The following is a 13,684-nucleotide window of genomic DNA, read 5'->3' on the forward strand; positions in this document are numbered from 1 at the left end:
AGATTTTCCACGATCTTATTGAATGACAGAAGATCTGCAAGGCCTGGTCCTGCTCTTAAGTCCAATGTCCTATAAATTATTTGCCTTTTGATTCTGTAAGTGTTCCTTACTATGGAATATTAGTGTGGTATCATTACCATAGTGCCACTCCTTAATGAAGACTAGGCACACCTTTATATTGGATCTCGGGCATGTGGGGATAAATAAGATTTGCCAGTTCTGGATTGTAAAGGAGACACTCCACAGATGACCTGAAGGCATATAACAGCAGGAAAAAGAATTGCCAATACAACCCTGTCTGACCTCCGTGAAGCTCCTGGACATCAGTGCTGCTGTTTCACAGCTGACCTTACTCATCATGTTGTCATGGAAAGAGCATATCACATTTGAGCAGCTTTGGCAGATGCCTCGTTTCCCCCAGCAACTTAAATAGACTGCATGTAGGTCAATTGGTCAATTGTACTGGTGAAATTGACAAAGATAACATCTAGTGGTTTCCTCGTGGTCTCCTTTTGATCATTGTATTTCTCTTGCAGCCCATAGACTGGAAAGATCATGTCAATTGCAGATCTGCCAGTTCTGAAACTGTACTGGGATTGATGAATTCAGTAAGAATCTATAGTCTGATGAGGGTAACATAGGCAAATAATTTGCATGGAATGCTTGACAGGGAGTTGTCTCAGTCGGTGTTGCAATGGCAATGGTTGCCTTTGTTTTTTTTAGGATAACAATTTTTTGCATCACATGTAAACTGGAGCACTCTCCTAATAGAAATGGAAAGGACTGTGGATGCTGTAAATTGCTGGAAAGCTCAACAGGTCTGGCAGCATCTGTGGAGAGAAATCAGAATTAATGTTTTGGGTCCAGTGACCCTTCCTCAGAGCAAAGGACAGTTGGACAGTCAAAGTAGTGGATTACGATCAGGCTAGGAGGATGAATAGCTGTTAATGGGAACTGTTAGTGGGCTGTGTGTCATAGCAGACTGTGATAACAAGGCACAGTGTGGGGAGATTGGGGTAAAGTCATGGGAGAGTTCAAACTAAAGTGATCGATGTCATGTCCAGGAGGCTGTAGAGTTCCCAAGTGGAAGATGAGGTGCTGCTCTTCCAGCTTGCACTGAGCATCACTGGAGCATTGCAGCAATCTTGAGACAGAGAGGTTGGCCAGGAAACAAGCAGCTGTGTTGACGTGGCAGGCAACTGGAAGGTCACAGTCTCTTTTGCGGGCGGGACATAGGTGTTCTGCAAAGTGGTCACCCAGTCTACGCTTTGTTACCCCATTGTACAGGAGACCACGTTGTGAGCAGTAAATGCAGTAGACTAGATTGAGTAAAGTGCAAGTATAGTGCTGCTTCACCTGGAAGATGTGTTGGGCCCTTGGATACTGAGGAGGGAGGAAGTAAGCAGACAGGTGTTGCAGGAGAAAGTGGTGTGGGGCTTTGGGGTCGGGGGTGGGGGGATGGGTGGTCTGTTGGGAGTGACAGAAGAGTGGACCAGTGTGTCCTGAAAGGAACAGTTCCTGCAGAAGGCTGGCAAGGGAGGGAGGGGAATATGTGTCTGGAAGAGATGGAGCAGAATCAGTGGGCCAAATTATCTAATTCTGCTCCGATATCTTATGATCTTGAACACAGGAAATATCCAGCATGCATGAAAGAATCAAAAAGGCAACATTTTCAGCAGCAAAGAAAGCAGCTCTATTGAAAACAATAGAGGGCTGTGTCTTCTGGTCGTAGTCTTTTTAAAGTCTTTGTCTCCACAAGGACTGTGTGTTGGTCACTCTAACATTTGTTGTCATGGATGAATGCATCTGCAGTTGGCAGATTGGGGCCAAGTATGTTTTTCCCTCTTATTGGTTATCTCACCAGTTGCTTCAGATTCAGTCTAACAGCTCTCTCCTTTCGAACCCAATCAGTTTAATCAGTACTTCTGCTGCCCAGCCACTGTTAGTGGTGGGCAGTGAAATTCTCCACCCAGAGTACATCCTGTTCTCTTGCCACCCTCTGTGCTTCCTTCAAAAGTTGCTCAATATGGAGGAGTACCGATTCCTCTGCCAATGGAGGACGGTACGTGGTAATGAGCAGGAGATTTCCTTTCCCATGTTTAACCTGAAGTCATGAGACTTCATGGGGCCCAGAGTCAATGTTAAGGACTCCCAGAGCAACTCCTTCCTGTATATCACTATGCCGCCACTCTGCTGGGTCTGCCCTGCTGTTGGATATTGGATGTATCCAGGGATGGTGATGGTAATGTCTGGGACATTGTCTGTAAGGTATCTGTTAGTATGACTATGTAAGGCTGCTACTTGACTTGTCTGTGACGCAGCTCTCCCAATTTTGGCAGTGGTTCCCAGATGTTAGTAAGGAATATTTTGCTAGGTCAACAGGGGCTGTGTCTGCCATTCAGTTTTCTCGTGCCTAGGTCCATACCAGGTAGTCTGTCCGATTTCATTTCTTGCTGAGACTTCATCGTGATTGAAACAACTGAGTGTCTTGCAAGGACATTACGGAGAGTCAGTTGTGTTGCTATGGTCTGGAGTTACATATAAGCCAGAAGAGGTGAGGATGGAAGATTTTGTTCCATAAAGGACATTAATGAACCAGGTGGGTTTTTCCAACATTTGGCAATGGTTTCATGGTCATTAGTAGACTCTTGATTCCAGGCATTTTATTATTTAGTTAAAGTGGGGTTTGAACCCAGGTCTCCAGAAAATTAGCTGGTTTTCTGGATTAATAGTCTCCATATTAATGACCATTGCCTCCATATGAGGCCATTGCCTTCCCATCAATTACACCTCGTCTGATATGTTGGTAATTCTTGTAATTCCCATAGCAATCGATAATGTCTCAAAAATAAATTCAAACTTCCAGTTAGCATTTAAAAAAGACGATACAACAGGATTTCACATTTTGAGATTTTTCATGTGACTGTTGCCTAAAAGCACCATCTTAAACATACTCTTTTGGAAGGCAACTTGCACTTTAAGCTTACAAAAATATCTCTTCCCCTTTAAAACTTACTATATGGAATTGCAGTTCTTAAACCGCCACTGCTGCTCGGAGCTTCCAGTGTATTCAGGTTTTCCTGCGAAGTAGGCAAGTGGTTGCTTCCAGGTGCTTCCCTTTTACTGGATTCAAGAAACTCTCCTGAAAGTAAACAGGAGTAAAACCTGTACCATTGATGCTTCTCTTTGGCTACATAAATCTCCTGGAATCCTTTGGGTGTGCCTCTTTGACTAGAATCTGGGGCAGGGAATGGTAGATTGCAGCCAACACTGAACTGAAGAATGAAATTGTAGTATTTAATTTGAGTTGGTGGAGGAGGTAGAGGGTGTAACATTAGCTCATGAGTTTCTCTGAGGTGTACCTGTGTGACTGGAGCTGTTTATGTACGAAGAACTGGAGGAAAGAGAGTTCCCACCTGTCCATGGATAAAGAGTACTGAATGTTTAATTTTTGTTTTCAGTTTACAGATCAAGAATGTGGCTCTCCATTTGTGTTCATTTGCACCAATCCTCGGGAACTGCTTGTGAAATTTCCAATTAGAGGACGTCACAAGATATGTAAGTGACTGGTTAGGGAACAAAGTCGGTGCTGACATTTCGTTCATGATATAGTTTTTAAAATCTAAATGTGTCTAAGATTCTAAAAGGACTGCTTTACAAATGTTAATGCACTTCTGATGCAGCTTTTCTTTTGTATTTTTGATTATTTTGTTTAAGCACTTACTATAAGAGTGGAACAGATGTTTTTTTTTTCATTCCTGTTCCATTTTTTAGTTTTGGAAATCGATATCTTTCTTTCCAACCACCTCATTTTAAAATTTCCATTTTTTTTATAAGCCCCTTCACGGTCTTGTGGCCTCCTTTCTGTGTAATCTTCCCTAGCCCTTCACATCTCCAAATAGTACTTCTTGAGCATCACTAAATTTTAATCATTTCATTATTAGTGTATTCTGTGGAATTCCTTAAAAGGGTAGATGCTATCCAAAAAGTTAATACACAAGATGAAGAAAGGTTGAGTAGGTTAGATTTATTTTCATTAGAAAAAAGGAGATTGGGGGGGGGGGGGTCTCGATTGAGGCTTATAAAATCATGAAGGATATAGACAGGGTGGATAGACACAAGCTTTTTCCTGGGGTGAAGATGAGGACTGTTAAGAGTTGGGGATAACATATTAGTGTGGATGATGGATTGATTGATGGACAGGAAGCAGAGTTGAGATAATTGGTGCATTTTCATGTTGTGGGTCTGTAAGTGTAAAGTCAAAGTGTGTTGCTGGAAAAGCGCAGCAGGTCAGGCAGCATCAGAAGAGCTGGAGAATCTATGTTTTGGGCATAAGTTCTTCAGGAATGTGGCGATGGGGGTAAGGGGACTGAGAGATAAATGGAGGGTGTGTGTGGGGCTTGGGGGGAGGTAGTGTGAAGGCGATAGGTAGATGAAGGTGGGTGATGGGTCGGAGCGGATAGGTGGGAAGGAAGATTGACAGGTAGGACAATTCAAGAGGGCGTTGCTGGGTTGGAGGATTGTGTCTGGGATAAGGTGGAGGGAGGGAAGATGAGGAAACTGGTGAAATTGACGTTGATGCTGTGTGGTTGGAGGCTCCCAAGGAAGATGAGGCGTTCTTCCTCCGGATGTTGGGTGGCTTGGATTTGGCGGTGGAGGAGGCCCAGGACTTGCATGTCCTTGGCAGAGTGGGAGGGGGAGTTACAAAGAACAAAGAAAATTTACAGCCCAGGAACAGGCCCTTCGGCTCTCCAAACCTGAGCCGATCCAAATGTACTGTCTAAACCTTCGGTCAATTCATAAGCATCTGTATTGCTGTACTCCCCACCTACTCATGCATTTATCCAGATGCATCTTAAATGAATCTACCATGCCTGTCTCTACCACCTCTGCTGGCAACACGTTCCAAACGCCCATCACCCTCTGTGTGAAGTACTTACCATGTGTATCCCCCTTAAACTTTCCACCTCTCACCTTGAAAGTGTGACCTCCACTTATTGAATTCTTCACCCCGGGAAAAAGCCTGTGTCTATCCACCCTGTCTATATCCTTCATAATTTTATAAGCCTCAATCGAGACACCCCCCACCCCCCATCTCCTTTTTTCTAATGAAAATAAATCTAACCTACTCAACCTTTCTTCATAGCTAGCATCTTCCATACCAGGCAACATCCTCGTAAACCTTCTCTGCACCTTCTCCAAAGCGTCCACATCCCTCTGGTAATGGTGGCAGCCAGAACTGTACACAATATTCGAAATGTAGCCAACCAATGTCTTGTACAATGTTACCATGACTTGCCAGCTCTTATACTCAATACCCCGTCCAATGAAGGTAAGCATACTATATGCCTTCTTGACCACTCTATCCACCTGTGCAGCAACCTTCAGGGTACAATGGACCTGCATTCCCAGATCTCTCTGCCCATCAACTTTTCCCAAGGCTCTTCCGTTCATTGTATAATTCGCTCCAGAATTGGTCCTGCCTAAATGCATCACCTCACATTTGTCTGGATTGAAATCCATCTGCCACTTTTCTGCCCAATTTTCCCGTCTATCTATATCCTCCTGTATTCTCTGACAGTCCCTTATGTTTTGTGCTACTCCACCAGTTTTTGTGTCATCTGCAAACTTGCTGATCATACCAACAGTGCCCTCTTCCAGATCATTTATGTATATTACAAGCAACAGTGGCCCCAACACTGATCCCTGTGGAACACCACTGGTCACCTTTCTCCATTTCAAGGAACTTCAACTTGAAGTTCCCTTCAACTACTACTCTCTGTCTCCTGTTGCTCAACCAGTTCTTTATCCACCTAGCGAGAACACCCTGCACACCATGTGACTTCACTTTCTCCATTAGTCTACCATGGTTAACCTTATCAAATGCCTCACTAAAGTCCACAACAGCCCTTCTTTCATCTATCAATTTGGTCATTTCCTCGAAGAACTCTATTAAGTTGGTAAGGCACGATCTCCCCTGCACAAAACCATGTTGCCTATCACTGATAAGTCCATTCTTTTCCATATATAAATAGATTTTATTCCTCAGTATCTTCTACAGCAACTTTCCCACCATCGACGTCAGGCTCACTGGTCTGTAGTTACCTGGAATGTCTCTACTACCCTTCTTGTACAGGGGGACAACATGAGCAACCCTCCAATCCTCCGTCACCTCACCTGTGTTTAAGGATGCCACAAATATATCTGTCAGGGCCCCAGCTATTTCCTCTCTCGCCTTCCTCAGCAATCTGGGATAGATCCCATCCGGTCCTGGGGATTTGTCCACCTTAATAACCTCTAGCCTACCTGACACATCTTCCCTACTTACGTCAACATGATCCAGACTAATCAAACTTCTATCTCTAATCTCAACATTCATCATGTTCCTCTCCTCCATGAACACTGATGCAAAGTAATCATTCAGAATCACACCCATTCTCTCAGATTTGACACACAGCCTTCCTTTGTTATCCTTTAGTGGACCAATCCTTTCTCTAGTTACCCGCTTGCTCCTTATGTAAGAATAAAATGATCGGCCACAGAGCGGTGAGATTGTTTGATGCATGTGTCCCAGACATGTTTCCTGAAATGTTCCCGGTTACCTTGCCCCATCCCTCCCCATTCCTGATGAAGGGCTTACACTGAAACGTTGATTCTCCCACTTCTCGGATGCTGCCTGACCTGCTGTGCTTTTCCAGCCCCACACTTTTCAACTCTGATCTTCAGCATCTGCAATCCTCACTTTCTCCTATGCTGCAAGTATTATATAATATTATATATTAATAATATATAATGTTTTTGCAATATAATTATATATTTGCAATATAATATTATTAGTAACTTAAAGAGTAACGTATCCAAATTTGTTAGTGAAGAAGCTAGGCTAATTGTAAGCTCTGACACAGAGGCTACAACATGATATAGACAGGTTAAGTGAATGAGCACCAAATTAGTAGATGGAGAATTATGTAAGGAAATGTAAGGTTATTCATTGTGCCATTAAGGCTAGAGTATTTTTCAACAGATGTGAGATTTGTAAATGTTGATGTTGGAAAGACTTTGTGTACTTGTTGAAGGAACACAAAGTTAGCATGTCAGTAAAGCAAGCAATTAAGAAGGCAAATCGCATGTTGGGTTGTATTGCAAGAAGACTAGAGTATGGGAGTAAGGCAGTCTTAGTACAATTGGGCTTTGATGAGAGCAGACCCATAGTTCTATGCTCCATTGTGGTCTCCCTATCTAAGGAAGGATATATTTGTCTTGGAGGCAGTGCAGCAAAGTTCAGAAAATCAATTCCTGGAATGAGAGACTTATCCCATGATGAAACGCTGAAGTAAGTTTACTATTTGTATAGCTAGGGCTAAGATCTAATTTCTGATGAGCTGTTTGGTCAATGCGGGAGACAGATATGAGTGTTTTAAACTCAACATTGGCAACACCTATCATTCCAATTTAAAGCATGAACTGGTTACTGATCCTTCCACCACTGGGTATGGAGGGAACATGAGCGTGAAATCTATTTTGCATAAATGTTAGTGATTAATGAGTGAATGTGTTTTAATGTAATAATCTGATTCAATATTCTGTATCTTTGCTACTTAAATGCAGAATGCAAACACAACCCATGGTTTCATGTGTAGTGTACCACAAACCATATAAATACTGTGTCAATAAATACAGTGGATGCAAGAGCAGGTCAGACTGCAGCAAGTAACTCAACTCCTGACTCCCCAAAGCCAGTCAATTATTTACGAGGCACAGGACATGGGTGTTGGAATATTCCCCACTTGCCTATATGACAGTACTCAAGAAGCTTGTCATTATCCAGCTGGTTTAATTGCTACCATGTTCACAAATATGCACTCGCTCCACTACAAGCTCTCAGTAAAAATAGTGATACCATCAAAAAAGATGCAGTGCAGAAATTCATGAAAGATTCTTAGATAGCATCTTCCAAACCCTCAGTCCTTACCAACTAGAAGGACACTGACAGCAGATAAATGAGAATATCACCACATGCAAGTTCCCTTCCAAGCCACTCGCCATCCTGACTATATCGCTATTCCTTCACCATTGCTAAGTCCAAATCCTGGAATTTCCTCCCTAGTGTTGGGACCTCAATTGTTTACAATTAACATCAATGATTTGGAGTTGGGGACCAAGTGAATTGTATCAAAGTTTGCGGATGAGACTAGATTAGTGGTGGATCAAAGTGTGCAGAGGACACAAAGTCTGCAGAGAGGTATAGATAGGTTAAGACTCTGGCAGATGGAATACAATCTTGCTAAATGTGAGGTCATCCATTTTGTTACAAATATCAACAAAATGGACTATTATTTAAATGATGAAAAATTGCAGCATACTGCTGTGCACAAATCACAAAAAGTTGGTTTGCAGGTGCAGCAGGTAATTAAGAAGACAAATGGAATATTGTCTTTCATCACTAGAGGGATGGAGTTTAAAAAGTATGTTGCAACTATACTATGTCCAGTTTTGGTCTCCTTACTTGAGAAAGGATGTTCTGACACTAGAGGGGATGTAGAAGAGGTTCACTAGGTTGATCTAGAGTTGGGAGATTGGACTTCTGAAGAGTGATTGAGTAGACTGGGACTATACTCACTGGAATTTTAGAAGAATGAGGGGAAAATCTTGTAGAAACAGATGAAATTATGAAGGGAATAGATAAGATAGAACCATGGAGGTTGTTTCCACTGGCAGATGAAGTTAGAACTAGTGGGCATAGCCTCAAAATAAGGGACAGCAGATTTTGGGCTAAGTTGAGGAGGAACTTGTTCACCCAAAAGGTTGTGAATCTGTGGAATTCCCCACCCAGCGAAGCACTTGGGCAGAAACGAAAATCCAAACAGCAAATAAGGTAGAGCTTAACCATTGCTAAAATGAGACCAGAAGTTGAAGTTTATTGCCTTGTACACATCTCAACTGGGATGCAAAGCATGGACTTGAACAAAGAGACAACATTTAAGTCAGCATGAATAGGGGGTGTGGATTAGTTAGGCCATTATTGGCAGGGAATTATCTGTCCATCTTAATTCTCAGATCAGGCAAGTAGCTTCTGATTGGTCAGGGTGTTGCAATGGGCATAGAGCACACAAAGCTGTCTCAATGACCCTTTAGATTGAAAAAGGTACAATATATGTACAATTTCCTTTGCATATGTAATGCAGAGTCCTATGTATGTAGCTTCTAGTATATACAAATGCATCACACTGTGAGCCCACCTGATGATCTTTAAATAGGTTTCTTGTGTAAATATTAACGCGGTCCATCGTATTTCCAATAGCAGGGTCACATCACAGAATGGTGAATATACTTTCTCAAGGTTTGCAGCCAGAGGCTGGTTGAGCTGGAATTGCAAGGGCTGGATTTCCAGAGCTTGGGTGATGTACATGGCTTGGAGTTTGAACACGCCCACAGTAGATGCTCATGTACACAATGTGACTTGAAAGGAAAAATGCCCAGTGTCTGTCCTTAGTGGAGAACTGTCCCACAAAATAGAAAAGCATTAATGAACGCCAGGGAAGAAAATGAGTTACCCCAAGGCAGTCTATTCCACCTCTTACCCAGGTTAATAGCAGGTGATGATGGAAGCTTCTCACTATCTAAACATTCACATGCCATTAATCCAGCATTTTGGATGCTAACTTTAAATTCATTAAATGTGATTGGAGCTCAAGCTTTGGCAGCAAGACCAAGTATATTTGTAACTCATGGAATTTACAGTCTCCAATTTGAAAAAGATGTCGGATTGATAGAATTAAGAACAGGCGTTTGAAGGTGGAACATATGACGGAGTCAATAATTACTCCATTACAAACCTCTCAACAGCAATGTTTTTATTTTCAAATCATAAACTGGATTGAGGCAGGTCTTTCAATCTGTCCAATTTGCCTGGACTCCAAACCTATTTTTAAACCATTTCGTCACCATCATGTTCCAGCACAAAGCCTGTGTTTTTTTCAATCCCTGAATCAAGAGTGGGTCAAAGTCTTTCTTCAGGGTTTTAACAGATTCAGCTTGGTGGCCGATTTATTCCTTGGTTGGTACTTTCAAAGGGGGAGTCAACTGCACCAGAGCTGTGATTTTTCAAGGCTTATAATCAACATCTCTGTTTGAGCAAAGAGTCTTGAACTGCAATAAGGTGGAAAAAGAAATGCAAACATGCTTTCAGATGAGATTTTTGCCAAGGTTCCATCTGCCTGCTCAAACAGACTTAAGAGGTCCCAGTGCATCATTTGCCAAAGAGCAATGTGTTTCTCCTGTATGCTGGCCAACATTACTCTTTCAATCAATGCCACAAAGCAGTGATTATCTCATTGTTCATTTAAGTTGCTGCTTATTGGGCCTTTCAGTGTACAAATTGACCATATTGTTTGCCTACTCAAACAGTGATTTTACTTGAAATGTAAAGTGCTTGGTTGTCCTAAGAAGTGGCATATATGAGGCATCATCAAAATTCAAGGTACAGGGCAAAGCCATATTTTTGGTCTGCAAATTCTGTAAGAGACCTGAATTTTATTTCTGTTCCCATTTCTTCCTTGAATGTAAGTTCTTAGCTTCAGTTCAGCACTGCTGTTTAAATTAAAACATTCTCGGGCACAGACCTATCCTTGTAATACACTTTCCTAAATAACCCTGTTTCCTATTGGTTAGCTTAGTTGGCTGGATGGCTGTGTGTGGATTCAGTTCCCATGCCACCTGAGGTTACTATTGAAGGACCACCACTTCGACCTTTCCCCACACCCGAGGAGTGATGACCCTCACGTTAAACCTCTCTAAGGAGCGAGCAGCCCTATAGTCTGGTTGGACATTAGTGACTATGCCACTTCTAAAGTGAGTTCACTGGAAAAAGTGTATGACCAAATGATAGAATGTCTTCAAGAATCATAGAATCCCTACAGTGTAGAAGTAAGCCATTCGGCCCATCACGTTTACACTGCCCCTCCAAAGAGCAACCCTGCATTTCCCATGGCTAATACAGAGGAAGCTCGATTATCCGAATGACGCAGGCGAGGAGTATTTTGTTGGATAATCGAAAGTTTGGATAATCAAATGCTGGGTAACACAATTTAGCGAAGCATCGGGACCTTGCGATCTTGCCAGTAAATCTGAAATTCGGATAATCGAGGTTCCTCTGCACACCAATTCACCTATCCTTCACATTATTGGTCTGAGAGAGGAAATTGGAGCACCCATAGGAAACCCACGCAGACACGGGACAAATGTGTAAATTCCATACAAACGTTGCCCAAGGGTCCCTGGTGTTATGAGGCAACCGTACTAACTACTGAGCCACCGTGCTGCCTGTTGAGCCTGCTCAAGGAAATATGTAAAATAATCCAACAGTGAACACTTTGGATTGGATTAGATTCCCTACAGTATGGAAACAGGCCCTTCAGCCCAACAAGTCCACACCGACCGTCTGAAGAGGAACCCACGCAAACCCATTCCCCTGTTGGGTGGGAACTGACTATGGGCAATTTAGCATGGCCAATTCACCTAACCTGCACATCTATGGATTGTGGTAGGAAACCAGTGCACCCCGAGGAAACCCACACAGACGCTGGGAGAATGTGCAAACTCCACACAGACAGTCACCCAAGGTGGGAATCGAACTCTGGTCTCTAGCACTGTGAGTCAGCAGTGCTAACCACCAAGCCACGCACTGCCAAGCCACTGTACTTTGAAGGTTCTGACAGACCCTTGGGTCCAACTCGTCCATGCCGACCAGATATCCCAACCTAATCTTGTCCCATTTGCCAGCACTTGGCCCATATCCCTCTAAACCCTTCCTGTTCATAAACCCATCCAACTGCCTTTTAAATGCTGTAATTGTACCAGCCTGCACCATTTTCTTTGGCATCTCATTTCATCCACACACCACCTTCTGCTGAAAATGTTGCCCCTTTGGTCCCTTTTATATCTTTCCCTCTCACTCTGAACTTATGCCCTCTAGTTCTGGACTCCCCCGCAGGGGAAAGACTTTGTCTATTTATCCTATCCATGCCCCTCATGATTTTATAAGCTTCTATAAAACTTGTTGAATGATGTTACGGTTCTAAGCTTAAGCTACAGTCAATGAAATGCTGCATTGTTCATGATAAACTAGGTTTATACTGGATCAAGAACCATACTTCTGCTTTTCATGGGTGAATGTGTGTTCCTGATGGTGGTCAGTGCAATCTAGCAAGTGACTCACCGATTGAATAACATTTGTCACTGCTCTCTTTGCATCCACATGTGGTCGATGTTATGCAGGGAGAGAAAAGTGTGGTGTGTTGACCTTTGGAGCTTTTGAAAACAACCAGCATGAGAGCAAAATCTACTTCCATCTTACAACGCTAATCCTTTGTAAGAAGTTATTTTATCTTTCAGAATCTATTCATCTAGGTGTAAATGGAAAAATGAACAGTTTGCATTTATATAGTGCCTTTCAGAATACGTCAAAGCGCTTCACAGACAATGAAGGGATGGCATCCAATTTGTATATAGCAAGCTTTCACGGGCAATAATTAAATAAGTTGCTCGGTAAACTTGCCATAATTTAGTGCGGTCCATCTGTGCAATGTTCATTCTATACATAAGGCTATGCATACTCATTAGCTTCTTATTAGCTAATTCTTCCAATCTTCTCTCGCTCATGTGGTTATTTAACTTTCCCTTAAATCAATTATTTATTTCAACAGTTTCATTTACTTCTTTACACAGTTGGGGGGAGAATTTGCATCCGGTGCAATGAATGCTTGATAAAGCTTTCTTTAATAAGTCTGATGAAATTCAACCTCAGAAGAACATTTTCTGCTTCACCATTTTAGCATTTTCCATTTTAAGCATCAGCCAATCTATAGCCTCTTCAGAAGCAGTTTAGTTGCTGAATTTAGGAAGGTATCACAAAGAACAATAAAGCACAGGAACAGGTCCTTCGGCCCTCCAAGCCTGTGCCGACACATATTGCCCTTCTGTACTAAAACTGTCTTCGCTTCCAGGATCTGAATCCCTCTGTTCCCCTCCTATTCATGTATTTGTGAAGGTGCTTCTTGAATGCTGCTATTGTGTCTGCTTCCACCACCCCCTCTGGCAATGTGTTCCAGGCAGTCAACACTCTTTATCTCTTTTAAACTTTTACACCACCATCACCCCCCCACTCCCTGCACTCATTGAACCTGTGTCCCCTCTTAATTGACCCCTTCACTCTGGGGGGAAAAGCCTCATACTTCCCATTCTATCCGTGCCATTTGCAATCTTATAAACTTCAATCAGACCACCCCTCAACCTCCTGCATTCTCGTGAAAGCAAACCCAGTCTAGCCAACTTCATAGCTAAAATGCTCATGTTGTAGATTCTGTTGTAATTGTCCAAAATCCATTCAAATTGTCCTTAAAAATGGAAAGTGGTAATTTTCATCCAATTATGGACTGTATTTGATCCAAGGGCCAACAGATGAAAGTCCAGTGCCTGACCCATTGCACCTCCCATTCAAATATCTATAACCAGCCAGACTTGGTGAGCTACCGTGAATGAACTCGGTGAGTACTAGACATATTGTTAATCCGCACCCACCAGAATGATTATTGCCTTACTCCTGACACCATCCACCCTCCTGAACTACTTGTTCTACAGACTGCTTGTTCAGGCTGACCAGTTGTGCAAGACACAAGTGGTAAAG

The 13,684-nt window shown here is 42.5% G+C and overlaps 1 protein-coding gene across 1 annotated transcript in view; it reads left to right on the top strand.

Moving 5' to 3' along the window:
- The window catches only part of trip4 (thyroid hormone receptor interactor 4), a 144,924-nt gene that overhangs the window by 108,667 nt on the left and 22,573 nt on the right, over positions 1–13,684 (top strand). The window contains exon 12 of the mRNA XM_043680516.2: positions 3,462–3,558. Within this exon, the coding sequence (XP_043536451.2) occupies positions 3,462–3,558 (97 nt within the window). The remainder of the gene's footprint in view (positions 1–3,461; positions 3,559–13,684) is intronic.

This window comes from Chiloscyllium plagiosum, unplaced genomic scaffold (genome assembly GCF_037043375.1).
Source record: "Chiloscyllium plagiosum isolate Xiang-an unplaced genomic scaffold, Cpla_swu_hap1 HiC_scaffold_42, whole genome shotgun sequence".
Classification (NCBI taxonomy): Eukaryota; Metazoa; Chordata; class Chondrichthyes; order Orectolobiformes; family Hemiscylliidae; genus Chiloscyllium; species Chiloscyllium plagiosum.